The sequence below is a fragment of the Aspergillus niger genome, assembly GCF_000002855.4.
Source record: "Aspergillus niger supercontig An02".
Classification (NCBI taxonomy): Eukaryota; Fungi; Ascomycota; class Eurotiomycetes; order Eurotiales; family Aspergillaceae; genus Aspergillus; species Aspergillus niger.
Genome location: NT_166519.1, coordinates 2,398,214 through 2,424,923, shown reverse-complemented (window position 1 = coordinate 2,424,923; position 26,710 = coordinate 2,398,214). Strand labels below are relative to the sequence as shown.

At 48.7% G+C, this 26,710-nt stretch overlaps 11 protein-coding genes and 2 non-coding genes across 13 annotated transcripts; 7 read left to right on the top strand and 6 right to left on the bottom strand.

The window, feature by feature from the left end:
• Window positions 1–256: 256 nt before the first annotated feature.
• On the top strand, window positions 257–2,503 carry An02g09790 (uncharacterized protein; the record flags this gene model as incomplete). Its single annotated transcript, XM_059746524.1, has 8 exons — window positions 257–373; window positions 451–526; window positions 637–712; window positions 761–986; window positions 1,039–1,159; window positions 1,227–1,750; window positions 1,812–2,214; window positions 2,292–2,503. The coding sequence occupies 8 exons, from the start codon at window positions 257–259 to the stop codon at window positions 2,501–2,503; spliced, it is 1,755 nt and encodes a 584-aa protein (XP_059600068.1).
• A 762-nt stretch (window positions 2,504–3,265) lies between these two features.
• On the bottom strand, window positions 3,266–5,088 carry An02g09780 (uncharacterized protein; the record flags this gene model as incomplete). Its single annotated transcript, XM_001400068.3, has 3 exons — window positions 3,266–3,379; window positions 3,434–4,237; window positions 4,291–5,088. The coding sequence occupies 3 exons, from the start codon at window positions 5,086–5,088 to the stop codon at window positions 3,266–3,268; spliced, it is 1,716 nt and encodes a 571-aa protein (XP_001400105.1).
• A 781-nt stretch (window positions 5,089–5,869) lies between these two features.
• Window positions 5,870–7,453, bottom strand: An02g09770 (hypothetical protein; the record flags this gene model as incomplete). The annotated part of the gene is made up of 7 exons (XM_059746522.1): window positions 5,870–5,977; window positions 6,045–6,202; window positions 6,294–6,363; window positions 6,528–6,692; window positions 6,810–6,950; window positions 7,044–7,271; window positions 7,355–7,453. 7 exons carry the CDS (start codon window positions 7,451–7,453, stop codon window positions 5,870–5,872), a joined length of 969 nt encoding a protein of 322 aa, XP_059600067.1.
• Window positions 7,454–8,583: 1,130 nt separating this feature from the next.
• tRNA-Pro (CGG) lies at window positions 8,584–8,663 on the top strand. Its single transcript has one exon. It is a non-coding gene; the product is annotated as a tRNA-Pro (tRNA).
• Window positions 8,664–8,850: 187 nt separating this feature from the next.
• On the top strand, window positions 8,851–8,930 carry tRNA-Pro (CGG). The gene has a single exon. It is a non-coding gene; the product is annotated as a tRNA-Pro (tRNA).
• Window positions 8,931–9,158: 228 nt separating this feature from the next.
• An02g09740 (uncharacterized protein) lies at window positions 9,159–12,339 on the bottom strand (the record flags this gene model as incomplete). The annotated part of the gene is made up of 7 exons (XM_001400066.3): window positions 9,159–9,201; window positions 9,266–9,274; window positions 9,319–9,432; window positions 9,795–9,943; window positions 10,105–11,933; window positions 11,993–12,179; window positions 12,292–12,339. The coding sequence occupies 7 exons, from the start codon at window positions 12,337–12,339 to the stop codon at window positions 9,159–9,161; spliced, it is 2,379 nt and encodes a 792-aa protein (XP_001400103.3).
• A 430-nt stretch (window positions 12,340–12,769) lies between these two features.
• An02g09730 (uncharacterized protein) lies at window positions 12,770–13,231 on the top strand (the record flags this gene model as incomplete). The annotated part of the gene is made up of 3 exons (XM_001400065.1): window positions 12,770–12,821; window positions 12,914–13,038; window positions 13,127–13,231. The coding sequence occupies 3 exons, from the start codon at window positions 12,770–12,772 to the stop codon at window positions 13,229–13,231; spliced, it is 282 nt and encodes a 93-aa protein (XP_001400102.1).
• A 1,063-nt stretch (window positions 13,232–14,294) lies between these two features.
• On the top strand, window positions 14,295–16,683 carry An02g09720 (uncharacterized protein; the record flags this gene model as incomplete). Its single annotated transcript, XM_001400064.3, has 7 exons — window positions 14,295–14,305; window positions 14,377–14,449; window positions 14,522–14,587; window positions 14,651–14,793; window positions 14,852–14,977; window positions 15,032–15,617; window positions 15,682–16,683. The coding sequence occupies 7 exons, from the start codon at window positions 14,295–14,297 to the stop codon at window positions 16,681–16,683; spliced, it is 2,007 nt and encodes a 668-aa protein (XP_001400101.1).
• A 285-nt stretch (window positions 16,684–16,968) lies between these two features.
• On the bottom strand, window positions 16,969–17,507 carry An02g09710 (hypothetical protein; the record flags this gene model as incomplete). The annotated part of the gene is made up of 2 exons (XM_059746521.1): window positions 16,969–17,078; window positions 17,120–17,507. The coding sequence occupies 2 exons, from the start codon at window positions 17,505–17,507 to the stop codon at window positions 16,969–16,971; spliced, it is 498 nt and encodes a 165-aa protein (XP_059600066.1).
• Window positions 17,508–17,830: 323 nt separating this feature from the next.
• An02g09700 (hypothetical protein) lies at window positions 17,831–18,987 on the bottom strand (the record flags this gene model as incomplete). The annotated part of the gene is made up of 6 exons (XM_059746520.1): window positions 17,831–18,000; window positions 18,067–18,195; window positions 18,293–18,375; window positions 18,478–18,597; window positions 18,716–18,795; window positions 18,868–18,987. The coding sequence occupies 6 exons, from the start codon at window positions 18,985–18,987 to the stop codon at window positions 17,831–17,833; spliced, it is 702 nt and encodes a 233-aa protein (XP_059600065.1).
• Window positions 18,988–19,190: 203 nt separating this feature from the next.
• On the top strand, window positions 19,191–21,088 carry An02g09690 (uncharacterized protein; the record flags this gene model as incomplete). The annotated part of the gene is made up of 4 exons (XM_001400061.3): window positions 19,191–19,469; window positions 19,556–19,742; window positions 19,799–20,419; window positions 20,490–21,088. 4 exons carry the CDS (start codon window positions 19,191–19,193, stop codon window positions 21,086–21,088), a joined length of 1,686 nt encoding a protein of 561 aa, XP_001400098.1.
• Window positions 21,089–21,968: 880 nt separating this feature from the next.
• An02g09680 (hypothetical protein) lies at window positions 21,969–22,762 on the top strand (the record flags this gene model as incomplete). The annotated part of the gene is given in 4 exon segments (XM_059746519.1): window positions 21,969–22,218; window positions 22,234–22,322; window positions 22,390–22,545; window positions 22,628–22,762. 4 exon segments carry the CDS (start codon window positions 21,969–21,971, stop codon window positions 22,760–22,762), a joined length of 630 nt encoding a protein of 209 aa, XP_059600064.1.
• A 2,647-nt stretch (window positions 22,763–25,409) lies between these two features.
• Window positions 25,410–26,678, bottom strand: An02g09670 (hypothetical protein; the record flags this gene model as incomplete). The annotated part of the gene is made up of 4 exons (XM_059746518.1): window positions 25,410–25,613; window positions 25,687–25,735; window positions 25,791–25,999; window positions 26,625–26,678. The coding sequence occupies 4 exons, from the start codon at window positions 26,676–26,678 to the stop codon at window positions 25,410–25,412; spliced, it is 516 nt and encodes a 171-aa protein (XP_059600063.1).
• Between the last annotated feature and the right edge of the window lie 32 nt (window positions 26,679–26,710).

Genomic DNA, 26,710 nt, shown 5'->3' with positions numbered 1-26,710 from the left:
ACTCATTAAACCGGGAGCACGAATGCTTTAGCTTATCCACTAGGCTATTTTGGTTCCTTTTTTTTTTTCCTTGCTGTCTTGCGCCTTACAGAGTGGGGTTAGCAGGTTCCTGATCATCTATCATCAATTTTCAGCTGACTTACGACAGAGGCATCTTCACTTAACTTCCTCACTTTCATCCTATTCTATCTGCACGCTCACTGGACGTGGACCTTTGAGCCTCTGATCACTGGCCTTGGTTTCCAGAACGGCAGTCATGGCTCCATCACCTCACCAACAACACTCGCAGCTCGTCGTCGACCCTGACACTGTTCCGGTTGGGGGAGAAGAGGTCAGGAGCCAGGCAGAGTCCCGAGAAGATGCAAAGCTATTGGTATGTTTATCAGTGGCAATCCTTTCAGCGATCAAGTGTCGGTATCGAATAAGTAATCGCTGATATACTACCAACAGAAATCGATGGGCTATAAGCCAGTGAGTCAGCCTCAGCAAACCTATTGCATGCAGGTTTGTCTAACCATACTTATAGGTCCTTCACAGGACATACACACTGCTTGAAAACTTCTCCACGACATTCGGTAAATGAAATGATTACGGTGGATTCTAGCTCCATGAACGTAGCTAACCTCACATGATTAGCTGCTCTTTACTTCGTTGGAGGTGTGCGCGTCACTTATAGTACCGGTATCGCAGCAGGTGGTAATCTGGCTTACTGGTAGGTCTTATCATCAACTATACGATGATAGATTCTCATTTTGTGTAGGACGAGTTATCTGGTCACGTTGGTTTTCACATACATCACCGCTGCCGTTATCGCGGAAGTATGCTCTGCCTCGCCCTCCGCGGGCTCTATCTACTTGTGGGCCGCGGAGTCTGGAGGCCCTCGCTTTGGAAGGCTACTCGGATTTGTTGTTGCTTGGTGGAGTACTACTGCCTGGACGACCTTCTGTGCTAGCAACACCCAATCTGCTGTCAATTACATGCTCTCCGTGAGTGTCCCTTCAAAGGATAATCAACATGGATTACTTATCTGGACTATAGGAATTGACGGTCTTCGACGTCGACTTCCCAAAAGACACATCCAGTGTCAAGTTCCGTGCTGTCCAATGGATTTGCACAGAGATTTTGCTAGCATTGGCCGCACTCCTCAACTACCTGCCGCGTATGTTCAGCCCCGAAACTGATTGCGCCTATCCTGTCTCTGTTCAGCTTTGCTTATAGTCCTCCAGCTAGGTTCTTCAGATGGGTGTTCTACTTCTCGTCCTTCATCGTCATGTTGGACTTCTTTCTCAATGTCATCTGGCTGCCGATTGGCGCTGCCAATACATGGGGTTTCCGTACGGCTGAGGAGGCTTTCATGTCCACCTACAACGCCACAGGTGCCCCTGCAGGCTGGAACTGGTGTCTTTCCTACCTCGCCACTGCGGGTATCCTGATCGGTTTTGACGCCTCCGGTCATGTTGCAGAAGAGACCAAGCATGCTTCGGTGACGGCAGCACGTGGTATCTTCTGGAGTACCGTCGTCAGTGGCATTGGTGGACTAGCAACTATCATTTTGTTCCTCTTCTGTGCAGTGAGTTCCGCACCTCCACATAACGATTACCCAACAATCAAATACTTACGTGACCAGCCCGACAACGACACTCTCATGTCCTTCGGCTCCCCCCAGCCTTTCGTGCCCCTCTATGCCGTCGTTCTCGGCAAAGGAGGTCATGTTTTCATGAACGTCATCTGCATAGTTGCATTATGGCTCGTAAGTTCACCTTCCAACAGCTCCTTCACCCATGTATACACAATACTAAACCACCTTACAGAACACAGCGATCGCCATCGTCGCCGCCTCCCGCCTAGTCTTCGCCGTCGCTCGCGACGGTGTCCTCCCATTCTCCAGCTGGGTCTCCAAAGTCCACAACGGCCAGCCCCGCAATGCCGTCATCGTAGTCTGGGGTGTCTCAGCACTCATCAGCTGCACGCTCCTACCCTCCGATGTTGCTTTCACATCTCTAGTCTCAGCCGCCGGTGTTCCTAGCGCCGCCGCATACGGTCTCATCTGTCTAGGCCGACTCCTCTGCACCCCGAAACGCTTCCCAAAGCCAGAGTGGAGTCTAGGACGCCTAAGCAAGCCGTTCCAATTCATCGGTGTCTTCTGGAACGGCTGGGTGGTAGCTGTGCTATTCTCACCCTACGAATTCCCCGTGACGGGTGCTAATCTAAACTGTAAGACCATTCCCCCTCCCCCACTTCCAACACGATATGTTCTAAAACTTCTGCTTACTTACTCTCCTCCTAACCAGACGCCCCGATCATCATGGCCGGTGTGACCATCTTCGCCCTAATCTCTTACTTCGTCACCCCCGAAAGCGCCTGGTTGCCTATTGACCGCATCTCGCATTTCATCGACAGTAAGGGTGCTGATGTGCACGAATCCGTTGAGGAAGTTGGTAGTGGTGATAATCATCGTCAGCCTGAGGCGACAACGTCTTCCTCAGGGAGGGAGGAGAACTGAGACTATCATCACGAGGCGTGCCTCGCAGTAATTTTTCTGTTGTATTTTACGGTTGGTGGTTGTCGTTGTGATGCTGCTTTTGCGGTTTGTTGATCGGTTGAGATGGTCGCTGACTGATGGATCGAGGGGAGGAAGGCAGGAAAGACTGAACTGCCTGCACCCTCCCTTCCTGATATGTATGGATGAAAAGTTTGCTTTGTATGTAGATATGATAGAACCTAGAAGGATTTGGTGGGGTTTAGGTATACCCAGAGACTTAATGTGATTTGCTTTCAGATGAATTGCATGTGCCTTGCACTATTACTCATAGGTTTAATACATGTGAAGTCATCGTGATATCAGATAGTAATTTTGTTCTATTTCAAGCAATGTGAAGAGCAGATAACTCTCACGGGTGTCAAGCCGTAGTTCTATATATGACTTTCAGTAAGCCCTTTCGGTATCTGTACAACAGTAATCCAACTCCCCCAGTAAGAGAAAAATAAATATAAACACAAATCGATCACCCATAACAGCAAGAATATTCAATCATTTGCAGGAGAAAGTCCCTCACGCTCCTCAAATTCAGATCTAAGGGTCCAGCCCAGCCGAACACCTTAGTTCCCCAATATAACGCCAGTATTACAACGACACTCGGACTCCGTGTTTTCCCCGTTCCGTGTAACTTATGCCCATAATAAATCGTCAGGTACCATATGAAGATGGCTCAGAGCGGCCGTGAATCGCAGTAAAGGTTGAAAGCGAGCCACGAAGTAGCTATGTTCAAGGGAGTAGGATAGAAGAGCGTATATCGTCCATGGTATCAATCCAGCCTTCTGGGAAAGCTCGCTGCTTAAACCACGCTTGTTCCAGTTCCTCGAGGGCCTTGTCAACGTTCTGCAAACCTGTTAGCATTCGTTCGATCATTGATGATATCCGTGTTTGACATACCTTGAACCCGAACCGCTGGAGATCAGTCATGGTCTGCCGCACAAATTTCTGCTCACTCAAGTTCCGTGATTCTCGGCCAGCTGTGAAGAGTGGCCATAGTACCGCCAATTGGCCCACGTCCTTGGCGAGCTTTCCGATCAACGCCAAAATTCGAGTAGCAAGCATGTCTAACAGCACCCTTTGAGGCTGTATATCAGGACGCCCCGCCGCTCCAACCCGATGTAGGAATATATTGGTGGCCTTCTCATATGCTTCGATACATCCGGCATACTCAAGGACATCGGGGTAGGGATATTGTTGCAAGCTCTCATCGTCTAGTTCGCCTAAAGTCTGCAGTGCCTGCGGTGCGTTCAGACGCCATTGCACCAGCCGCTGTAATAGCTCGTGATAAGCCAGGTCTTGTTGTTCGAAGGGCATCAGACCATCTTGTTTCGCTTTTCCAAAGGCACTGATGGCTGCTTGAATCTCCATCATAGCAGACCAACATTGGCGCAATTCCACGAGGTGGTGACTGTAAGCGGGTTGTTCGGCCGATAGGCTTGGTGTACCTAGATTGTATTCCCAGCCACCTCCGTGTGTTGTCCAGTAGCTGCCTTCCACCACGGTTCCCTCGCTGGTGGCACAGGCACCCGCAACGTCTAAGTATGAGAGCAGTGATACGAGGAAGGGTCGAAGTGGGTGATTGATTTCAGCGAGGCGCTTGGCTTCTTTGTCGGGGTCGTCATTGGGGGTGAAAAGTATTCGATAGATTTCTCGGGCACCCTTCAGATGGATAGCCCAATTGTGATGTTGAGAATCCATCATCTGATAAATTAGCAATGTGCTCTCTAGGCCCGAGTGAACAACAAGGGACTCACCTCAAACAGTGACAGTAGAAGGCAGGTGGCGAAATCAGTTAGCCGCACGGTGTGATTGGGGTCTGTATATCGGGTTCTGAATGACTTGACAACCTCGCCATAATTGCTCATGGCTTGTTGGAAGTGCTTGTTTCGCTGTTGTCCTCTGGATGTATTGGCAAGGTGCAACGCACCCATGGCTTGCATAGCGCTGGCCATTGACGTTGAGGATCGAGCGAGCTCAGGGAAGAATCTTCGGTAGGGGTTGATATTGTTCGAATTATCATAGATGAGGAGTAAAGTAGAGACCTGGTCAACGAAATGAGTGTAATACCGGCCTTCGACGCAGTCCAGAGACGACGACAAAAACTCGGCAGGAGAAATGGGTTCTTGGAAGCGATATTTGATAGGCTTCATGTCGGACACTGTCGTTGGAGACACAATTAAGGTTTCGAAGGACTCATTCTCGTCTCCTGCCGGTTCCTGCTTCACTTTATTGTCCCCTTCGATCTTGATCTTTTTGTCGCATTTCTTGGCAGTGGCGGGAGACGAATCCGCTTGCGGCGGTCCGTAGACTTTGAAGGTCATGCGACCTTGAGTGCCATCACACTCAAGACCCAGGCGTGTACAGTTTTTGCAGGATGGCGATGCTTCGTCGCAGCGGACGTGGCGTCGACGACATGTCGAACAGCCTGTAAATCCTCGGTGATGCCATCGACGGACCCGCTTTCTCTTCTCAGGCGCAGCGGCTGCGGAAAGCTGGGGTTGTGCGGGGGGAAGAGGCTTCCCCGGCGCACAAACCAACGTATGAACCTCCATGTGTAGGAGATAATGCTAGATACGAGTAGACGGTGTGGGGTAGCGACATGAAGGTGAGTGAGGGGCGGAGGTGTCCGACCAGATAAAATCGAGGTCAGACAGCGGATGTCGATATTATACCATCTAGCAGAAGCCAGTGGCGCAAGAAGAAAGAAGTCTCTGGAATCAGAATATCGATAGAGAAGATGAACGGGCGATGGAGCAAATCAATGGAAGCCGAAAGGGTGAGCGAGGAGTCGAAAAGGATGCCGAAGCACTGGCGATTAGTAGCCGTAGCAATAGGTAGTAATTAGTAGTTGAACGGAGAGCAGTGGTAGTGACCACTAGTTACTTAGTAAGTTAACTAGATGATGATCGGATTATTAAGTATGGGGGGGCAAATGAGGGAGAACCAAAAGAGCAGGCGGCGAGATACTGGAGCCAGTGGGGCTCCAGACGGTCGGGCATTTGGAAATTTGGGGGAAAAAGAGAGAGGATGGGAAGAAGGGGGGAGGAAAAGGCGAACTGAACTGAACACTTTCGCGGCTGATCGAAAGATAGTCCTGGCCTAGCCATCCCACTCCTCTTTTGCAGATCAGATCATCCACCACATCCTCCTGTTCGGTGTAGCTACAATCTACGCCACGAGAGAAGTTCCCTCGAGACAATACTACTTTTCTTGTCAAACAACCCATCAGTATCCCGGTGTAAAGGATATCCCCCTCGTCTGTTTCAATTACGGGTGAGCGCAATAAACGACGGGCGCTGCTGATCGACCCTAATGGTGGATCATATTTACTCTCTAGCCCTCCGTGCTGCGGTGCCTACTGCACTTCCTGTCTAATGATCTGATTTCCTTCGGTACCTCTCTAGCTAGCCTAACTGGTCTGGCGGCAGGATAACCTTTTTTCTGCACAAGAAAATCCCGCATCGACGGCCGTCCAATTGCGAAGAGCAACTGTATGGTACCTCGAAACCTTCCGAGCGATTCCTGCATCGAGTGGCCTTCCTCGTCTTCCAGATCCCCACTCGATCCACTCACGATGATTGCAGTAGAGTGGAAGAGCCACGATGCAGCATGCGGAGGGGCCTGCTACTGGGCGAATCCCGTAGCCAGAATTCTCCGCCTTCCCCCCTGACCAGTGGCATTGGCATCTGATAATTAGTAGCGAAAGGGAATCGCTAGAGTGACCCGGCCCAAAAGGATTCGCCCAGGAGCCACTAACTCCCGACTATCTCGGTTGCCAAGCACCTGAATGGAACCTTCTCGCCTGCCACTTTACCGGTTCCAGCGGCCTCCTCGTGCCTTTTCATTCGAGACCGTACATAAGTATGTAGCCTGGGGATACCATTTCAGTATCTTCCCCCCTGCCATAAGGATTCCGTGGTAAGCTCAATCAAGTTAATCCGGTTTGCAAAGGGGAAACATGATTGGGCGTGCTGCTGCTGGCCTGTCGAACCATGCAATGTCTCAGTTTGCTAGGCCTCTTCACTCGGTCAACAGGAAACGAACGCTCAACGCCCGTCGACTCCCGAGTGTACCTGCAAGTAGATGACCCCTTGAAAATCTCGTCTCCATGTGTGTGTGGAACGGGTGGTCCCGCACCCCATGAGCTACTGGCAGGCTGGCAGCGTCAAACGAAAATACGAAGAACAGTAGAGATGGCCCTGCACATCCGCTCACCAGTCAGCTCATTTTACACGCAGATCATTGGTGACGTTGCTAGAGGTCTGTGTGCCACTGGGAACCCAGATGATGGTCGATGAGAACCGGTCTGTCTGTGGAGTGGTTCTCCTGGGTCATGTTCCGTGGATCTGCCAAAATCGAGGAAACTGGATGGGATTTTCCCGACCATTCGCTTAGCTGTAACTTCCCACGTCTGCTGACGGTCTAGTCAATCAACTTGGCAGATAATTTTTCCTCGCTGAAATATTTGGAACGTGTCTTGGTATTGCGATATGGCGCGGAGAGCTACTCCTTCAGGATAAACGATGTGTTGGACGGTTTCAGTTTCATGTCGCGGCGGGATTCCGAGCTCAGTAAATTCAAAGCTACGACGAAAGCTAGGCAACATGGAGGCAATCGGGAGTAGATCACCTCTCAAGCCCAGACCATTAACGAGCACGCACTCTGACAAAATGCACGAAAGGCTGTGTATCTGTGGGAGGTACCAAGCACATGCACGGTTGACAGGCCAAAGTACCTACTGATTAAGCAACTATGCACACTCTAGTCAATCTGTTCCTGATTACACTGGTAGACATTGCAACTCTGTAATCACGCAACCTTGACAGTGACATGAAATTGATGGGCGAACAGCTGAGTGCGATTATCATGCGATGTTCGCATTGTCATGCCCAAACAGGTGGTCGGCCACTGCGCCATTATTTGGGCAATATGGGATGAATGTCCATTTGTTGATATGGAAATATGAGTGGGGTGCCTAGCATAAGCGTCGCATTACACCGATGCTTCGACGCATGTTCTTAAGCCAATTACTGCTCTCAGGTAGGCAGATCTCATGCTGGTCGGATGGCTGTATGAGAATACCAGGTTGACCGTTTACATCTCTCGGCCGATTTATGAATGACATTTCAATTCATCCTGTACAATTTACGGTGCATATCCTCTACTTAATTGTCTGCTAAGTAGAAATGGCTTATATGTACAACTCCGTACATGTGGTGTTTCATTCATACGTGCAGTGGTGGAAGCTGACCGGTAACTGCCTACTATGCTGGTCTACTGATGAATCCTTGCTCCGTGGTATGATCCTTTAATATGATCTTGTGGATATTTGCCTTTGCTTATCAGGCGAGATAGCTTTAGTTGTTGCCGCATCGTACGCAAACTAACTTCAGGGTTTCGAGTGTCCGTGTCTTTTCTGGTCGATTTGGGGCATAGTGCTGATACTATATATTATTCCCGCAACAAATGTACATCGAAGCGCCCCAACGCCGTGACTAACAATCACTATACAAAAGCAGTGCGTCAATAGTGCTCCCAACGGTATTCTCATGCATCAAACTTAATAGTGACCACCGTCTTCTTTCACATCCCGTCTCCTTTTCGTCATCCATAAATAGCCGCGTGGCAAAACACCCAACCTTATCATACCCATACCATTGCTTCAACTTAATTTAAAACCTAGGACACGCTGTACCTGCCCTACCTGTATACGAGACGCCAAAAGAATAATCCAGGTCATGAGTAGCCATGGGACATGATGAAGCCAAGTGATCAGCTTGCCACAATGCCTTGAAGTCGGGATGGGTCGTACCGGCTAGACAACATTGCAGGGCGGTTGCCAAATGTTAACCTACTGGAAAAAAGTGAAATAGTACGGTCTCAACCGCCTATCACTATTTCCTCTGGGCGGAGATCTTGCAGACCATCGGCTGGTTAAATTCGATGTCAAACCTAATGGATAATCAATCTTACGCCATGCATAAAGTAACTCCAAGGCATTCCCGTCCACCATGAGTCCATCAAGACAAGCCGATTACATAACAACAGCCCGGATGGTCTAGTGGTATGATTCCTGCTTCGGGATTTGAAATGCAGGAGGTCCCGCGTTCGAATCGCGGTTCGGGCCCGTAATTTTTTATCTCGTTTATTCGTCCATTGTCACATGACTTTCCCCATGTGACTTCCGCTTGCAATTGCCCGTTTTGTGTGTTGACCACTCCTAACGCGACGGACAGATCTCTGTGGTAACCAATCTACGTGCTGGCACTTGTGTCTGCCTATGATACATGCTCAGCAATATGTTTCATAAGTTAGCCCGGATGGTCTAGTGGTATGATTCCTGCTTCGGGTCTTGAAATGCAGGAGGCCCCGCGTTCGAATCGCGGTTCGGGCCCTACTTTTTGCCTTTTGTTTTGCCTTCTCTCTCATGCGACCTAGTTCGCCTACCCCTTTCCTTTGCCTACTCTCTCTCTCTCTCTCTCTTTCTCTCTGTCTCTCTCCCTTTTTTTTTTTTTTTGTCTTTTACAAGCTGATACCATTTCTTCAGTGCACTGCCACTCTGTGACAGATCCTCAATGAGAACATTATTAAGTAATCCAAACTTTATAACTAACTAACTATACTAGTTACCATCTTTGTATGATACTTGCATACAGGAGGCTAACCTACATTCGATTTACATGTACCTTGCTGGCCAACAATCATGCATGTAACCTTCATCTTGCTTACTTAGTAGATCTATATATGGTGTTTACGGTCATGATTCCCCCAAGAAAGCTCACATATTCGTCCTCACTTGCTGCTGTCTACCAATCCTACCATTTCGTGTACCAGAGCACCGTGGCATCACCATACCATGTCTTGCTTCCAGGTGCGTGAAAATAGTGTAAAGGAACCTAAATCGGAGTAGTATAAGCTTTTTACATGCAAGTAGTAGAAGGTGCCAAGATGATCAGAACACTAACTATTCTAGACTAGTCCCGAGTATGACCTTGGCCTGTCTAGAGAGAAGATGGCAACATATCTAAACTTTCCATGATCTACTAAGAGCTCCGCCACGATTATCTTCATGTAGGCCTACCCAGGTAAGCACTACGTTCGTGTTCGTGTTGCTTTAAAATTACCTCGAAGAGACGGGACGATCATGCAAAGGTTTAGACTTTAGATAGATAGACAGGTGAAGGAAGATGAGTGGGACCATGAGATTAGAAATGAGGAAAAAAAGAAAAACAAGTTGAGTGGGTATCTGCTGGCAAACCAGAAACTCAAATTGCCCGCCAGAAGTAGTAGGAAATCAACATCAACATGCATCAGTGATCGTGAGAAAATGGCAGCGCATCCCAGGTAAGAAAGGCAGGCAGGGAAGTAGGTAGAGGTAGCCTGTTGTTGCTTAGACCTGAGAAGTAACTGTCCTTGAGTAGATAGTAGTCATGTCCAAACCGGCAATAATTTACAAGTAAACCATGACGACGAAAAGTGCACCAGAGAATGATGGAACTGCAGGAGGTGGACAATCGATGACAGGAAATGAACAATACCCTCCAGACCGATCAGGCATCCACGGATACCGTCGGACCAGGAATGGGGAATGTGGCCGACTCCCTGGCCTCTGGCTCTGGTGACTCGGCTCCTGCAGCCTTCCCATTCATTCGATCGAATTCTAGTGTTTCAGCCAGCTCTGCGGCCATTGGATCTAGATCTTCCTCTTTGAGGCCGGTGGCAAGTGCTACCAACTTGCGATGGACATCGAATTTAGTGCTTACACCCGCATCGGCCGTCTGTTGGACAAGATCCTTCACGGCTGCGCGCCGAGCCTTCTGAGCAGAGCACAATTGACGGGCCATATGATATGTGCGAAGTTGTTGGTCCTGGTCAGATCCCGTATCTTCCTTCTCGGGCACTGGCGTTGATGCGATCCTCTCTCTGAGTCGAGCCTGGTGAATTTGCTCCAAGACGGATTCGTAGCTATGTCTTAATTGTTCGTAGCGGTCCAGCTGCGCGTCGATTGACTCTTCTTCGGCTTCTTTCGCCACCAGCATACTAACCTGTTTCTGAATCTTTTGCCGATCCGATTCAAGTTGCGCATAAAGTGCCTCCGGATTCGCAACATCGTCTGAATCTTGCTGGTTTGCCTTGGAGCTCCCGTAGCCTGCGGTGAGTTTCCTGTTCGCCTCGGCCATTATGACGGCAATCTTAGACATTAATGCCGAGGTAGCAGGGGAGGAATCCTGCGGAAGGCTGGGAGGCTGGTGATCTGATGTGACAGGTGCTGTGACGTCGGGATCTAATTGATCATTACCCATCGTGATAGACGAAGGGGGAAGAGGGACGTCGCGCTCATTAGGTGGTACCCGTCGGACGATAGTTGAGGCTGCCTCGCCTTTATTATTTATAAGCTCACCAGATCGCGGACACCGAGCGAGTAGTAGGTCAACCAAACGAAACGCGCCATTTCGAGCAGCAATCAGAGCAGCAGTGTCCCCATTCTGATCTTGACAAGACAGCAATAAATCAACTTCCTCAGCCGAGAACGTAACGCGTAGCTTGTCTAGCAATACTTCGCAGTAATATCGCGAGCTCTTCCATTTGCCTTTGCTCCGAGTAGTCTCTGCTATGTGGTGGAATAGAGTGGCGCCGAACCAGTCTCGGAATGAGACTGTGTCCAAGAGAAGATCTAATAGCGGTGGAAACGTCCTCTTCTCATAATTGTTCGTGAACAGCACGGCACGCACGAGGGGTGTCTCCTCCTGTTCAGATAGTGCTTTGATATTTGCCCCTCTCCGTAGTAGATCTCTCACAATCTCCAAGTCACCCATGGCGCATGCCCAATGGAGAGCAGTATTTCCAGATTCGTCAATCGCGCGATCGACCTGGAAGTTGGCAGGCGGTTGTGGGGGAGGAATGCGTGTCGCTTCCGGTGCATCCCCTACTGTCATGAAATAATCCAACAACTGATCACCATAGAGTATGTGTTCCTGTTCACTAATTGAGATTGCTGGGGCCTCGTTTATCCCACGCTTGCGCTTTCGTGAGTATGTACCATTTTGAGACATTGCCATAATCTCATCATCCGCGATCATAGACGATGACTCAAGCGTTGCCTGTTCTAAAGATTCATCCTCGTCGAATCCTTGGCTCATTTCATAGGGCTCATAGGGATGATAGGCGGGCGGTGCCATACTTCGGTGCGGTTTTACAGCAGGGACAACCTCTTCATTCGCGACTCTCTTGTTTGTATTCTTTGGGGCTCTTGGCTTCGACGAGGCTGCAGTGGTATGTTTCGGGGCAGGTGGTGGACTGCGATCTCCAGCAACGTAGTCGAATATCGGCCTTAGCTTGTCGATTATGTTGTTGCGCTCAGCGAGCATGCGGCCCTCAGGAAGCGGAATCCATGTCCCTGCACATAGTTGTAGCGCGGCAAAGCGATGCAATATTGGGAATGCTAATAAATCTCACCTTGATATTTCCCATAGCCACCTTGCACCTTTTCATGGACCCCTTTCTGCACCTCGCGTTCCAGGATGCGAGTCCTCGCAGGCTTGTCAAACCCGGCAACTTTCAGAATATGTGTAGCATTTATCCAGTCATCGGAACGCCTTCGCATGACACTGTCACCGTCGATTTTGAACTCATAAACCGGGACCTAGCCACCAGTGTTAGATTGCTGTCACAAGCCTGCGCACGGTGTTGTTCAACACGCCTCAAAGGACAAGGTCTTTGCAATACCAGAAAGGGCAAGATGAAGGAGTACTCACACTGCTATAAGTAGCAGAGTAAACTTTGGAGAAGTCCACGGCCGCCATGATGTGCCTCTTGTAAGCCGATTTGATTTTGCGAGGTCCGTACAACAATAGGATGTTTCCGAGCGGCGTCGCGACTCTGACACTAGGACTTAGGAGCCTAAACTTGGCTACCGCAAGGCATCAATTTCAGATATTATATGTTGTCTCAGTCAATCACATGAATCTCAGTAGAAAGCGAGCCGGGTTGGTCGTAGCCCAGCAACATCTATCTCAACACGCGACGGATGGCAGGGCTGGACAAGACGCGCTCCGGATACGTTGACCGCGTAAAGTGGATTTGGATGCGCTAATCCCGTTGTGGAATCAATAACACGTGATATCACATGACTTATCGTCCGGAAGGAACGACGACTGCGGATAGCTGCAAACCTCACAGCCCAGTCGCCTATCCTTGGAATAACCTTCAATTGAGTCACCCCCTCGTGCCAAGATGACCGCCGCCGAGTCTGTGAAGAGTGCCGTTGGGCTTGCGGACAACACCGGTATGTAACTGTTGCCATTGGTGTCTATTATGACGGAAGGCAGTGGTGTGAAAGTTGGCACCCGATGATCAACGACTAACGCTTGTATTTAGCTGCCTCCCGTCAGGAAATGTCGGATGCCCGTCTTCCCCTCCAGTACCGCGACTCTTGCGCTGGCCTTCTGATCCCATTGAACCGCTGCCGACAGCAAGAGTACTACCTTCCCTGGAAGTGCGAGGTGCGTTGCTTCCACACGAGTTTATCCATGAATTGCTGTTCCTCTTGTCGTGTATGTAACTAATGTCATGCCTATTTCCACCCAATAGGACGAGAGACACAGCTACGAGAAGTGCCAATACGAGGAGTTCAAGAAGCGCGTTGCTAAGATGGAAGAGCTCCGCGCCGCTAAGGGTGGTGCCCGGAGCAACTAATGATACCACAAATATCGGCACGGCATTCGAGACGAGCGAAGGAGCGGGTTATGTACATAGAGATTCTGAGATTGTTTGTCCATGCACCGACATTGGCGTTGGGAATCATCCAAGTCTAGGCTTGCCATCACCACACCTGCGAGAACCAGAACGGTCGATTGGCTAACCAGTAGCACCAACCGTACTTTTGGGGGTTATTCGGATCTGACCCTGCTTATGAGGTCAGGGTGTCCAAATCATTAGCCACCCTCCATCGGAGAAACAGCACAGGTTTCTTGAGGCCGGAGAGGACTTAGATTTACCCCACCTTCCAACTTTGCAACATGATGAGAGTGACGCATTGTCAAGTGGGATTACCATCAAATATTTGAGACTTTGTCCACGAGTGTCATAAGGTCACAGCTCAATGGCAGCCAGATACAAATCCAGCCATAGCGCAACTCCCTGGAGACAATGATAGATGTGTAAAGAGCTTCCAGTATGCTTTCAATTGGTCATGATGTTCTCCGTGCCTCCTTTCACGGACTATATTGAGACAGATGACCATCTATACTTATCTGCCTGCCCTCCATACACATCGGCGGCCGCGGAGCAACTGATAGCAGATATCACATGACCTGTAATCCTCCACGCTGCTTAGAAATCGGCGGCATTGATAATCGCCGAACACTGCTTACTGCCCCGCCCGGCCTACCAGAAATGGGGGGAATAAGTTTCCCGGCCACCAATAGGCGGTTGAGCCTTTGAACCCGAAGGTTCGACAGAATTTCTTAAAGTCGGCAGGGTCAGCATTTTGTTCATATTTCCTTTAAACGTTATCTGCTGCTGTTGTTGTCCGTGTAAAGCCGCTCCGAGCGTGTCTTGAAGTCACGACATTGCGTGCCACTGACGTTGGCTTATTCTGCCGTGGTTCGGAGATACTGCCGGGAAAGTTCCCCTCATCTCCGCGGGGTTTCTGGATGGCCTGATCTTCAAATCTTTACTTCACCCAAAGCCACAGAAATTCTTGGAACCTCAGACTGGGATTCGCAATTAAAAGTTCCAACTGTCTGGTGTTGACAACATGGGCTTGCTGTAGGTGGAGTGTGCTGGGTCAAAGCCGGGTTTCATTGATGCGCAAAAACTAACATTGGCCGTTCCTTCAGAGCGCTTGGGACGGCTTTGGACTGGCCAGAAGCCAAAAAGAGGGCAGATCAGGTTCGCAAATGGGGAATTGAGGTAAGACTTGAATTCGTGTTGATTTACTCGCAATCATGCACTCTAGCCAAGGTTCTTTTCTGACCGAGTTAGCAATTACTTGCCAATTGGCATAGAGCCAAGGGAAAGGAACGGAATGCCCTTCTCTGGGGTGACGAGGTAAGTCGCAAGGACTCTATAAAACTTATCTACAATGGTCGCTAATTGTCCATTCTTCGTTAGGTCGAGTATCTCGTCGTAGCAGTCGATGATGAGATTAAAAAGGCCCGCCTATCTCTCGCTCAGGCTGATATCCTCAAGTCGCTCGCCGAGGATGAAGCATCATGGAAGGAAGGAAATTCTCCTCTGTCTCAGAATAAGGAACAGTGAGTTCGGACTGGTTATTTTGGACAACGCGAGAAGAGGGTCTCTGACGGATCTTAGTGAGGGTGAGGAGCCACCTCATTTTCACCCTGAATTTGGCCGTTTCATGCTGGAAGCCACTCCGGGTAAGCCCTGGGGCATCGACTTCAAGGACCTATTGAAAGTAGAGTCCAATATGAAGTGGCGGTAAGTTCGTGGTTTCGCGGGTATGTAATAATGTCTCTAATGAACGTATAACAGACGCGAGGTTGCAAAAGCTCACATGGCACCGAATGAGAGCCCTATCACACTCACCACATTCCCTCGCCTGGGGACAAAGGATGATTATATTCAACCTTATTATCCCCCATCAGGTCCTGCATTGCGGTCTCAATTCGTTCCCGACGAGATTGCTAACCCCCATATTCGATTTCCAACCTTGGCGGCCAATATAAGATCAAGGAGGGGCCGGAAAATCGAGCTGAATGTGCCAGTGTTTAAGGACAAAAACACCCCTGATCCCTTTTTGGACCCAACAGTGGACTACAACCTTCATAACTGGCCCGAGGATGATGATGTCCGAAATGGCGCGGCTAAGGAGGGTCATGTTTACATGGACGCCATGGCATTCGGCATGGGGAGTTGCTGTCTCCAGATAACTTTTCAAGCAAAGAACATAACAGAAGGAAGAAAGTTGTACGATCAGTTGAGTCCGTTGGGGCCTATTCTTTTGGCTCTCACTGCTGCCACTCCGATATACAAGGGTTTCCTCGTCGACACAGATGTCCGTTGGAATCAGATCAGCGGAGCCGTTGATGACCGGACGCGGGAGGAACTTGGTGAAATTGTAAGATTCCAATATTCTGACTTGTTTGTTCCTCCGTCCCAAGAACTCTATTGACATCATGCAGCCCCTGAAAAATGATAGATGGAGGATCCCGAAATCCCGTTATGCTTCGAACTCGACTTATATCTCACAAGATCCTAGATTGAGAAAAGAATATCTGGATCCCGATCTTATCGTTGACCAAGATATCAAGAAGCGATTGATGGATGATGGCATGGATGATCTTCTAGCGACACATTTCGCGCACCTTTTTATTCGTGATCCACTGGTTATATTCTCGGAAGATCTCGAAGAGCTGGACTTGAACAAAGCAGATCACTTCGAGAACCTGCAGTCGACAAATTGGCAGCATATGCGTTTCAAGCCACCCCCACCTGACAAGGATGATATCGGCTGGCGAGTTGAATTCCGATCCATGGAAATCCAGATGACCGACTTCGAGAACGCCGCCTTCAGTATCTTCATCGTGCTTGTGACCCGTGCGATCTTGAGTTTCGATCTCAATTTCTACATCCCGATTCAGCGCACGACTGAGAACATGGAAACTGCGCACCTTCGAAATGCAGTGTTGGAGCAAAAGTTCTACTTCCGCAAAGACCCTTTCTCTCGTCGCAGGCCGACCCAGCAATCGCCAAGTGGTAGCAATGTCTCCTCTACGACATCATCTGCTCATAACACGCCACCGCCATCACCGCCACTACACCCAGTGGAGTCTGAGTATGATCTAATGACGATTTCTGATATTATCAACGGTTCCCCTGACGGATCATTCCCTGGCTTGATCCCGCTCGTCGAATCTTACTTGAACAGTGTTAATGTGGATGTTGAGACACGTTGTTCTCTAGCCAGCTACCTTGACCTTATACGTAAGCGTGCCAACGGTACCCTTTGGACTGGAGCCAAATGGATCCGTGAGTTTGTTGCGTCACATCCTGGGTATAAGCATGACAGCACCGTTTCCGAAGAGATTTGCTACGACTTGGTCAAGGCTGTGGATGAGATGACTGTCAAAGAAGGTAAACACGGTACAGTTGGGTGGGAGCTCCTCAGAGGCAAGAAGAATTAGATGGTTGAGAGATATTTTCGCAAATAGATGTAGATAGCGTGCTCTCCATAGTCTTCTACAGTGAAGTGAACATAATTAGATTTTTTTTTGTCAGCTGACTGAATTGGTAGGTCCCCGAGGACATCCAAGGATACTCAAAGGACACAGTAGATACAACTCTCGTTTCTCTTAGTGCTTCTTCGATGGTATTCCTTCGCGTTCCCCAACGTGCTCCGCAAAAGGACGGCGGCTGACGACCATGTGATCCATCAATCAACTATAGAGTTAACTTTCCTTTCTTGGTCTTCATTCAAACACAGCCCCGTTCCTCCAAAGGTCCAAACTCCTCAATACGTCATACAGGCATCTCTTGCTTCTGGCCACTATGGCAACAACAGCTTTTCTTCCTCTGTTGGCTGCCGACATGAATCAGCTAGCCCTGTCACTTTCCACACACCGTTGACTTTGTGAAGAATAAAAAGCTCAACGCCTACATGATGCACGACTCCATTGACCTTTGCCCGAAAAGGTGCCCATACTGCAGCCATGTTTCCGGGAGAGTATACCTTCACCTCTGGATCCCAGATGCGCTCGTCGATTTCGTCCTGAATACGTGTCACTTGCTCCACGAAAGCCCCAATGGTACAGAAGCGAGGAAGGGTGGGAGATGGTGGCCAAACAGACATTCCTCCTGCTCGAACACAGTATTTCTCGAAGTCGACGGGGTTTTTGGTCCTCAGTGCGGCCAAGAATCCTTGAATGACAGCCATGACAGAGTCAACTTCATCGGAAGGTTCGGGCAAGCTTGCCAGGGCGACCGCTTGGCTTGGTATTATCCAATGCATACTTGATGCCTTTGAAGAGAATTTGTGAGGAGTTGTGTCGACTGATGTGCAAACTCTGCTTCCATCGTCAGGACAATCAAATTTTGGTGAAAAGAGCCTCGTCTTCAGTTACGCACCTGGAGGAATTCAGAAGGAGTCCACAGTTCAGTATATTCCTTTCCTTTGCCCCAGTCTACTGGCATGATATGCAGTTTACTGTTCTGGCAAACATCCAGGCTAAGAGTCATTGAAAGGTCTTCTAGGTATTAGGCAGAGAGAGAGAGCATATATTTGCAATCAGGCCATGGCCAACTGTTCAAGACACTGCATCATTCAAGCAGCTTTCATAACAAAGCCTTAGATGAAAAATGCCTGTAGTGGCAGTACTTTGATATAAGGACAACAAGCCAGCTGAACGTGTTACCGTTACAATGCCAATGATGGGTCTGTTCCACGAATATACCGCTCGCTCCCGTCAGTGCGTGAGAGGGCCATGGGAAGCTTTCACATCCTCCTGAGAGTACCTAATGAACTTTTGGACTGCAAGTCAACGGAACAGCATTATATTTCCTTTTCTGACCACCTTCTGCTTTGCACCATCGGTGTTGGATGGGCCTCTCGGAGTCGGGCCCATTCAGGATAGAGCCAGCCCAGCTCATATGCTTGTCCGACAGGACACCATAATTCATCACGCCCTTCTCAACATGACCTCTCGTGCGACTCTAGCCTTGGTGGAGAAGTTCTCGCCCGGGTCCCTTTCTGTCCGTGTGCAACAAGAAGAGGGTCTTGCACCCGGACGAGCTAACCTCTACAAGCAAAGGATTGCTCGTCTGTCATGATTACAAAGCTAGCCTGTGTCAATGACCATAGTCTAGTGGAGTCACTTATACTGCGGATAGAAGAAAAGGAGAATTTTGCCTAATAACGGCCACACAAGTAATTGGGTGAGATCAGAAGCACAACTCTCTGAGCCTAAATATGCATTATGCACCTGCCAATTTTGGGCACTAGCGGTGAAGCGATCCGCATGTCTCTTTTCTCTCTGGTGTTTCGCCTGCTATTCCCATCTTTCACAACACCTCTCTGTATAGCGTCTGCAATTCTCTCGAGTCTGCTTCAAGGTGTCAACTCGAACTAAATCTATTCATTTACCTTATATACGGATGTGCCTCAACTGGGCTCTTTGCGAGCACTAGCAAATATATTGCGCTGGCATGGTGTCAGTCCACGTTGCCACAAGCACACCGTGAATTGTGCTCATCCAGCCGTCGCGTGAAATTACCTTCCGGAAGGCCCCATACAACTCACGCTCCGGCAAAACAATCGGCATGTCTACAAATCAAGACTCGGCATTTGGGCGTCCTCGATCTGCCATGTTTACCATGAGGTCATTGTGCCAGCTGTGTCCTATGACTCTATAGCTCCACACTTCGGCCGACAATCCTATCAGGAGCGTGTTATCATATGGCGGTTGAGCCTTCAGAACCGTTGTTCCCCGCATTCCTCATCCCATGCTCTCCCGGCAGAACCCCGGAGACAACCCACACTAATGCACCCAAAGCAAAATGACATGGATTGAATTATCCGGGGTGCATCCATCTTGTTCCCCCACACATTGGACCCTTTCCTTATAATGGCTGCCCCGGCAAACCCCCAATTGCTGTTTAGGCCAGCGCAGATAGCAAATCTCTCGTCTGATTAACGATGCTAAAGCTCGCTGTTGCTCTTTTTTCGTTACTTGCCGTGGGCAATGCAGCGCCAACCAAAGTGGCCCGTTCCACGGCCAGTCCTACGGCCAAGGTTCGCAACGGTACATATGTCGGAGTGACAAATGCGCATTACCAGCAAGATTTCTTTTTGGGAATGCCGTATGCCCAGCAGCCTTTAGGTGACTTGCGCTTCACGGTGCCTCAGTCCCTGAACGAAAGCTGGAGTGGCGAGCGCGACGCGAAGGAATATTCCAATATCTGTGTAGGATACGGTGTGAGTGCGCAAATCTTCTTCGAGAGCCAGGCCCTACTAGCTGCATCCTGGCACTATGAATATAATCTAATGGGTAGATCTGTTAGACCGACTCGATTTGGTACCCACAGTCCGAAGCTTGTCTAACCTTGAATGTCATCCGCGATTCTTCTGCAAATGAGAACTCGAAGCTCCCCGTGGGCGTCTGGATACATGGAGGTGGCTTCTTTGAGGGATCTAGTGCTGACCAGCGCTACAACATGTCCGCGATTGTTGCCAACTCCTATAAGATCGGTATGTCGACGTATGCGGTTGTAGAATTAGACTGACTCGGCTTGCTCGCATTGTAGGAAAGCCGTTCATTGCTGTCAGCTTAAACTATCGCCTTTCGGCATGGGGCTTCTTGAGTTCCAGTCAAGTCTGGGGCACTGGCAATACCAATCTAGGTATCAGGGATCAAAGGTTAGCACTCCATTGGATCAAGGAGAATATCGCGGCATTCGGAGGAGACCCAGATAAGATCACTATCTGGGGCGAATCTGCCGGAGCGATGTCCGTGGGTTATCACCTTGCAGCATACGGCGGTAGGGACGATGGACTCTTCCGTGGAGGAATTATGGAGTCAGGAGGGACTATTGCAGCTAGTCCAGCCAACTATACCGGGTACCAAGCGCACTATGATGAGCTCGCGGGTCAAGTCGGTTGCTCCGACGTAGTAGATTCGTTGCAGTGCCTGCGCGAAGTTCCGTTCGAGAAATTGAACGCTGCTCTCAACACCACCAGTGGTAACTCGGATTTCAATTTCGGGCCCGTCATTGATGGAGATATAATCAGGGACTGGGGCAGCCTCCAGCTAGACAAGCATGAATTCGTCAAAGTCCCTATTCTTGCAGGTACCAATACCGACGAAGGGACAGCCTTTGGGCCCACAGGTATCAACACGACAGAGGAGTTCTATGCATATCTCACAGGTATGTGTGATAATGAGTTAACATCCTGAAAGAACCCCAGAGCAGCAAAACGGGCTAATCTCACTGGCAGATGGCGAATCTGGATTCCAGCTACCCCCCACGATCGCCCAGGAAATCCTGCAGCTCTACCCTGATGATCCAGCACTGGGCATCCCCGAATTTCTCGGTGACACTAGAGTCCCGTCCAAAGGCTACCAATGGCGGCGCACCTGTGCATACGCAGGGGACTATGTAATGCATGCCAACCGTCGCCGACAATGTGAGGCGTGGACAGAGACCTCGACGACGGCGTACTGTTATCGATTCAATATGCGTGCGGCCGATGTCCCCATCCTGTCTGGCGCCACCCATTTTGAAGAAGTTGCTTTTGTATTCAACAACATTGCAGGACTCGGGTACCATTACGGAAAGCCGTTCGCAGGGATGCCCGAGTCCTACGTACAGCTAAGCAACTTGATGACCAGCATGTGGGCATCCTTCATCCACGATTTAGACCCTAATTCGGGCATCAAGGACTCAGCTGTACAGTGGCAACCGTACGGGAAGGATCAGCCGGTTGATCTAGTGTTTGATGCGAATGTCACGAGCTACAGCTACATGGAGCCAGACACGTGGCGGAAGGAGGGGATCGACTATATCAATTCCGTGGCCAACGCGTACTGGCGATAAGCTTCATGCTATCGAAAACACATGTGATGAGCGTGAGAGTTTTTGCCTTCCGCTTGATGTTGCCTGCGAGAGGAAAAGGTTAAGGCAAACAAGGATGGTAGGGGGTGCGAGCGCATCTAAGTCGGCCACGGTAGTTGATTGATGGTTCCCTCGTTAGAAGCAAATACAGATGCCATACTTCCTGCAACAAACCCAGAACTTGTTGTAATCAAGTTTTTTCAAACGGATGGTAGATCGGTTCCGATTTGTAAAAAGCAAGATCCTAGCGTTACGAGGGAACCAAGACACCCACACAGAGGAGCATTACGAATTCCAAATTACCAAAGCCTGTATAACAAAAACCAGCAGAGACCGCCTAATTAGTCAACTACAGCATTGGTTCAATGTACCTGCAAGGACCTTTACACGCGTGGTCACCCATGTACCAAGCCAAGCCAACGGCCAAGACACGGAAATAACCAAGAGGAAACCACTCCCTCCAAGAATCAAGAACCCAGGGGGTCAAGAGAATCTGGAAGCGATAAAGGGGTCTTCTTTTTTTTCTTTGCTTACCTAGAGAGGGAGGAGTCGGCGTTCATCGTCAATCAGTAGAGTGTTCTCCGCCCTGAGTGGTGTAGTCTATATCCGGACCATCGGGGACATGATTATCATACGATCCATAACCAAGTCCCCGATTGTACTACGGCTACCAAAACTAGAATGATGAAAATATTGGAGTACGAAAGGAACTAAACCAATACTAAGAAAAAAAAAAAAGAGTAAAGAAAAAAGAGTAAAAAACCAAGCTCGGAAAGTAAAAATTTCCCCTGGTCTTGTTGTCATTCCCCTACCTATTGAGAACCGGGTTCACCAATGACAGCGGATCCCCGATTTGACATCGATGGGGACCCTCTCCCCTCTCTCCCCGTGGCTGTCATGGAGGGGAGAAGAGGGGGGTTGTTGTGTGTGGAAGAGGGAAGCTGTCATATCCTTTCCCATTGTGGATAGGCCAGCCAGGGGTCCCCCTCGGGGTCTATTCTCCCTTTCGCTTTTCTGTCTCCAACCTCCGGTATCCGTCAACCGGCACGATCGGGGAAGTCAGGAGTGGGCGAAGATGATTCATCTGAGGATGTTGGTTCCAGATGAAGAAGGTAACTAGGAAAGAGGGTGTGGGAATCTTATCCAGAAATTCCAACCATCGGGTCCCATCCGTCGATTAGTTCGACTAGTTGATCTAAACGAGGAAGGAATGCGTGTTCCAGAACACACCCACTGACTTCGAGATTTTTGTTGCAAAGTCGGTAAAAATTACCTGATTGCAGAATCCTAACCATGGAACGAACGTCCAGTTCCGAGCCATTCACCCAAGGGAGAGAGCGGCTGTGATGGGGAACTTTGAACATTCCAGAACATGGGCTTTAGCTGGAGAATACTCAGTAGAGTTATTGCTTAGGGACCCTCCTTCCCTATCTAACCAGGTAACTGAAAGTAATAAGGGAAGTGGGTACAAGTCAGATAAAATTTGGTATAGATAGACTTATTCGACTAACAACTAGACAGCTAAGTAACTGGGTCACAAGAATAGATTTTCTACGCGGACGACCAGAGAGGAACAGAGAAGGGTTGGAAGGAAAAAGGGAATTGACGGGGGAGGATGGAGGGGGGAGGGAAACCAATCTAACACGGTTGCTTTGATTGAAGGTTGCCGATCGCGATCGTTGTAATCAAATCAACCAAGTTGTCATGGACCAGAGAGAGAGAGAGCCACACCCACTGACACCCACACCCACTCATTCAGAGAGAGGGTGAGCTGCCATCCATCAATTCATCCGGTGGCGTAGCGATGGGTTCCCTTCCCTTATTCTTCTCCCTCTGTTCTATTCTTTTTCTATTAATTAAAATTGCCCGTATCCTCTCTACTACTAGTATTCTTCGTTCCTTCTTGACAATCAATCCACACATCCACACCTTTCGCCCCATCCATCTCGGGGACCTCGTTTGCGGGATCTTACTTAAATTTGCTTAGTAGATAGATACGTAGATGAAATTGGAGTTATCTCATTTCCCTGGCCCTGCTTTTAGTAAAGTGTCATCATCATCATCACCATCATCATTCATTTCCCGGCCCCTCTCCTCTGCAGATTTGATCCTGGTTAGACTACTACTCCTACTAGTTAAGTCTACTTACTTAGATAGTTAGTCCCGTCCTCGGGTGGCCGTTCTATTGACATTTCCAAAAATAAATTTTTGTTCCCACTCACCGAGCGAAGATAATGATAGTAACTACTAAGTATCTACTACTACACGTACTACGAAGTATTACTTACCTACCCACCTATCTAGTATAGTCCTACGTGCTGTCATATTGCTACTACAACTAGTATTCCCACAACAGCGATGGCAATGAGTATCTCGAACCCCGAACGATGTGGATATACCGAGGGAATTTAATTAAACAATAATAAAGGAGACAGATTAAAACTTAGAACTACCAAGAAAAGTAAAAGAAGAATCGATCCGATCGGTAGTAGCGAATGTCCGTCTCTAGTATTACTTGCTTACTGACATACTAAGTACCAAGATCTACATCTGCCTGTCAGTGGTTGTCAGCTTCGTCAGTTAATGTACTAAAGTTTCCAGTTCTAGATCCCATAAGCCGGGTGTATCCGTGGTTTCCTATCCACGTGTTATTCGGGTCCAGGCTAAGCAAAGTAACTTCAGTAGGTGAGATTGAAATTTGACAGGATTTAGTTCACTTTGTGGAAAGTTTGGTACCGAAATTGATGGTGTATGGCGTTATTGCAAATTTCAAGTGAGTTAGTATTGTAGACAAACAAGTTTTCTTCAATGATGAGTTGTCGTTTTGCTTGGTTTTTGATGTTCCTTTCTCGAATCGTTTCGTTGTGGTGAGAAGCAATGGTCGCTTTGTGTGGTGATGGAAAATATATGTCGCACCTCGAATCAATATATATAGTACACACATGAGGACACAAATCAAAATAGGTTAGCAAAACACCCACTTCCTGAGAAGTATCATGCTACCAGTATATTGATACTTCTCAGATAGTACCAGTAACACACATAAATATCTCGTACTAAATCGACAATACACCTACTGCACACTACGTACTGTCCAACCTGCAGGTCATCGCAAGCTGTGCGGTATGGGCGGGGTGCGAGGTACTAAGTTACTGGTAACACGCGACTAACACTGAGCGCATTTGGACCATACATATACATACATACATACATACAACAGCAGCATATAGACATCTAGCTTCGCTAGATCGGTCAGGCAGATGCAGCACTGTAGTATCTACTAGTGACTTATGTGATGCTCATGCATCTACTACTATGGCTTCTTCATGCGGTTTCAAACTCTATGCGTCCGCGGGCATAAATAGGGACCAATAGCTAGTATGTATCTAACCGCCTGGTTCATTGACCACAATCAAAGCAATGCAAAAGTGAAGCATAACCGACTACCTGAGAAGCTACATCTGCAAAATAGATACGTGAGACTCGATTGGTACAGGCAAGTAATAACCTTACTAGAACACGGACGTAAATTATAATACATGGTAAAGGCATTATGTGGTAACAATCACGTTGTTGATTTACGTGGACCCAAAAAGAAAAGAGAAAAGGAAAAAAAAGAAAAGCCGTCGAGTCAGGAAATTCAATAGAATCTATAAAGAAAACTACTATAGTCTGACGCGATCGGGAGGTATATCTCATAGCCATATGGCTGCTGGCATGATCGATCGGGATCAGGTTACATCGTGTCTTAGTGTGTAGTGGGGAGGGGGGAAAAGGAAGGAAGGGAGGGGGTGGGCAAAAGTTAGGTTCTCTATCTACCGTATGGGTTAGCATCGGAGGCCCGATCAGAATGAAGTAAGAGTAACTAGGTAAATTAATTTATGCTTACTTGTTCACATGATGGGACCCGATCGATAGTTTAGATGGTATGAATTATTAATATTCGCATTGGCCTGACTAGTTACTTTGGTTGTCGTATATTGCTGCTGTGGCGCAGTGCTGGATGAGTAGATAGTGGTAGGTAATGGTGGTTTGTGTGTTGGCTATGGAGACCCATGTTGAATAGTTCACCTGCATGTACCTTTTGGTGTTCTCTAGCCCCTTAGGAAATCGTCCACCTGCTCATGATGCAATCCCATCCGATCGTAATCATTTGCCTTGATAACTTCCTTGTCATGGTCATCTAGATAGACAGATAGTAGTGAATGGTAGGCAGACAGGCAGGCGCGCAGCCCCTTTTGCGGATTGATTTGTAAGCTCCATGACTCGCAATTAATATATCATGTGGTAAATATAGCTGCCTTCAGCGGTGGCCATCCGAGCCCGCAAGCTCAACACGCTCGTTGTCCAGGATCAACAACAATAATGCCTTCATTATAGGGTCCCAGAGGGACCATACTGAATAGTCAGTTAGTAGGGCAACGGGATGACTTCGAGAGGAGAGAGGGGTGGGTGGGTGGGTGGCAGAGCGGCCCCAGGCGCAACGTGCTGACTCTTCAGAGCCAGGCTATGACGCTGCTTCACTATAAAATGGAGACTGAGGGCCAACGGCGATTCATTAAACAGTTAGATACTAGCACCATTCCGGTTGTCATCTCCGTGGGCTGTTCGTTAGTCCCATTGATAGACCTCCGGACCTCATATATCTTAGCCCCAACCACCCAAGATCCGCGCGCAGATTAACCCGCCGATGGGCGACGGTCGATAGGCGACGCTAACCAAACCCAAGTCTAGGCGATAGATAGACATTCCCACTGCCCAAAGTTGGCAGAATTCGGGACGAGGATTACTGCCATTGTATTTCCGTCCTGTTTGTTGTAGGCTACAACCCACGGCGGGTTGATGATCAACGGCCGTTATCAAGTCAGGAGCCACAACTTGACTGGATCCATCCTGTGAAGGCGCAGAATCTTCGACTAGGATGGATCTTCTCCCCCTATTTTTTTTTGTATTTACTTAATTTATTTATTTTCTTTCTTCTCTCTTTCCTCTTCTCTCCGACTCTCCATCCAGCTTCCTAATCTTCTCTTCTGGAGAAGCGGCCAGAGACGCTGGGTCCACTGACTGTACCCACTTGACATTCTTATTTTGCCGGGTAAATTCGACGGGATTCCAATAACGGGGTTTTTGGGCGGCTTCCAGACGGACGGAACGGGGGATTTGGAAAGTGAAAGTCGAAGCTACCACTAGGAGCTAAGTCAAGTGATGAACTCGAACCCGTCAATCAGATCCGTTCTACCGGGAACCGCGCTACTCAGCCTGTATTATGTTGTGTTGAAAAATGTACTCTAGCGAGCGGGGACTTCCAGTTCGCAGCTCTCTCTCAAATTTTGGTTCATTTAATTTGTCCCTTTTCGGAGGACAACTCATTTAGAGGGCTAGATGGCCTTGGCTAATAAGCAAAATTCGAGATCCGCCACCTCATCTTTTCATAATGAGATTTCACGTACTTTAGTTGATATCCTCCACATGTCATCGAGATAATCTCATGTACCTATCCCTCACTAGGATCGCGTACTTTTTGCCACCATGCATAGTTAACCTTCCGGATTTGCGCTGATGCGTCCCCCATGATCCGTCAGGCCTGACCACCAGAGAGGTGGA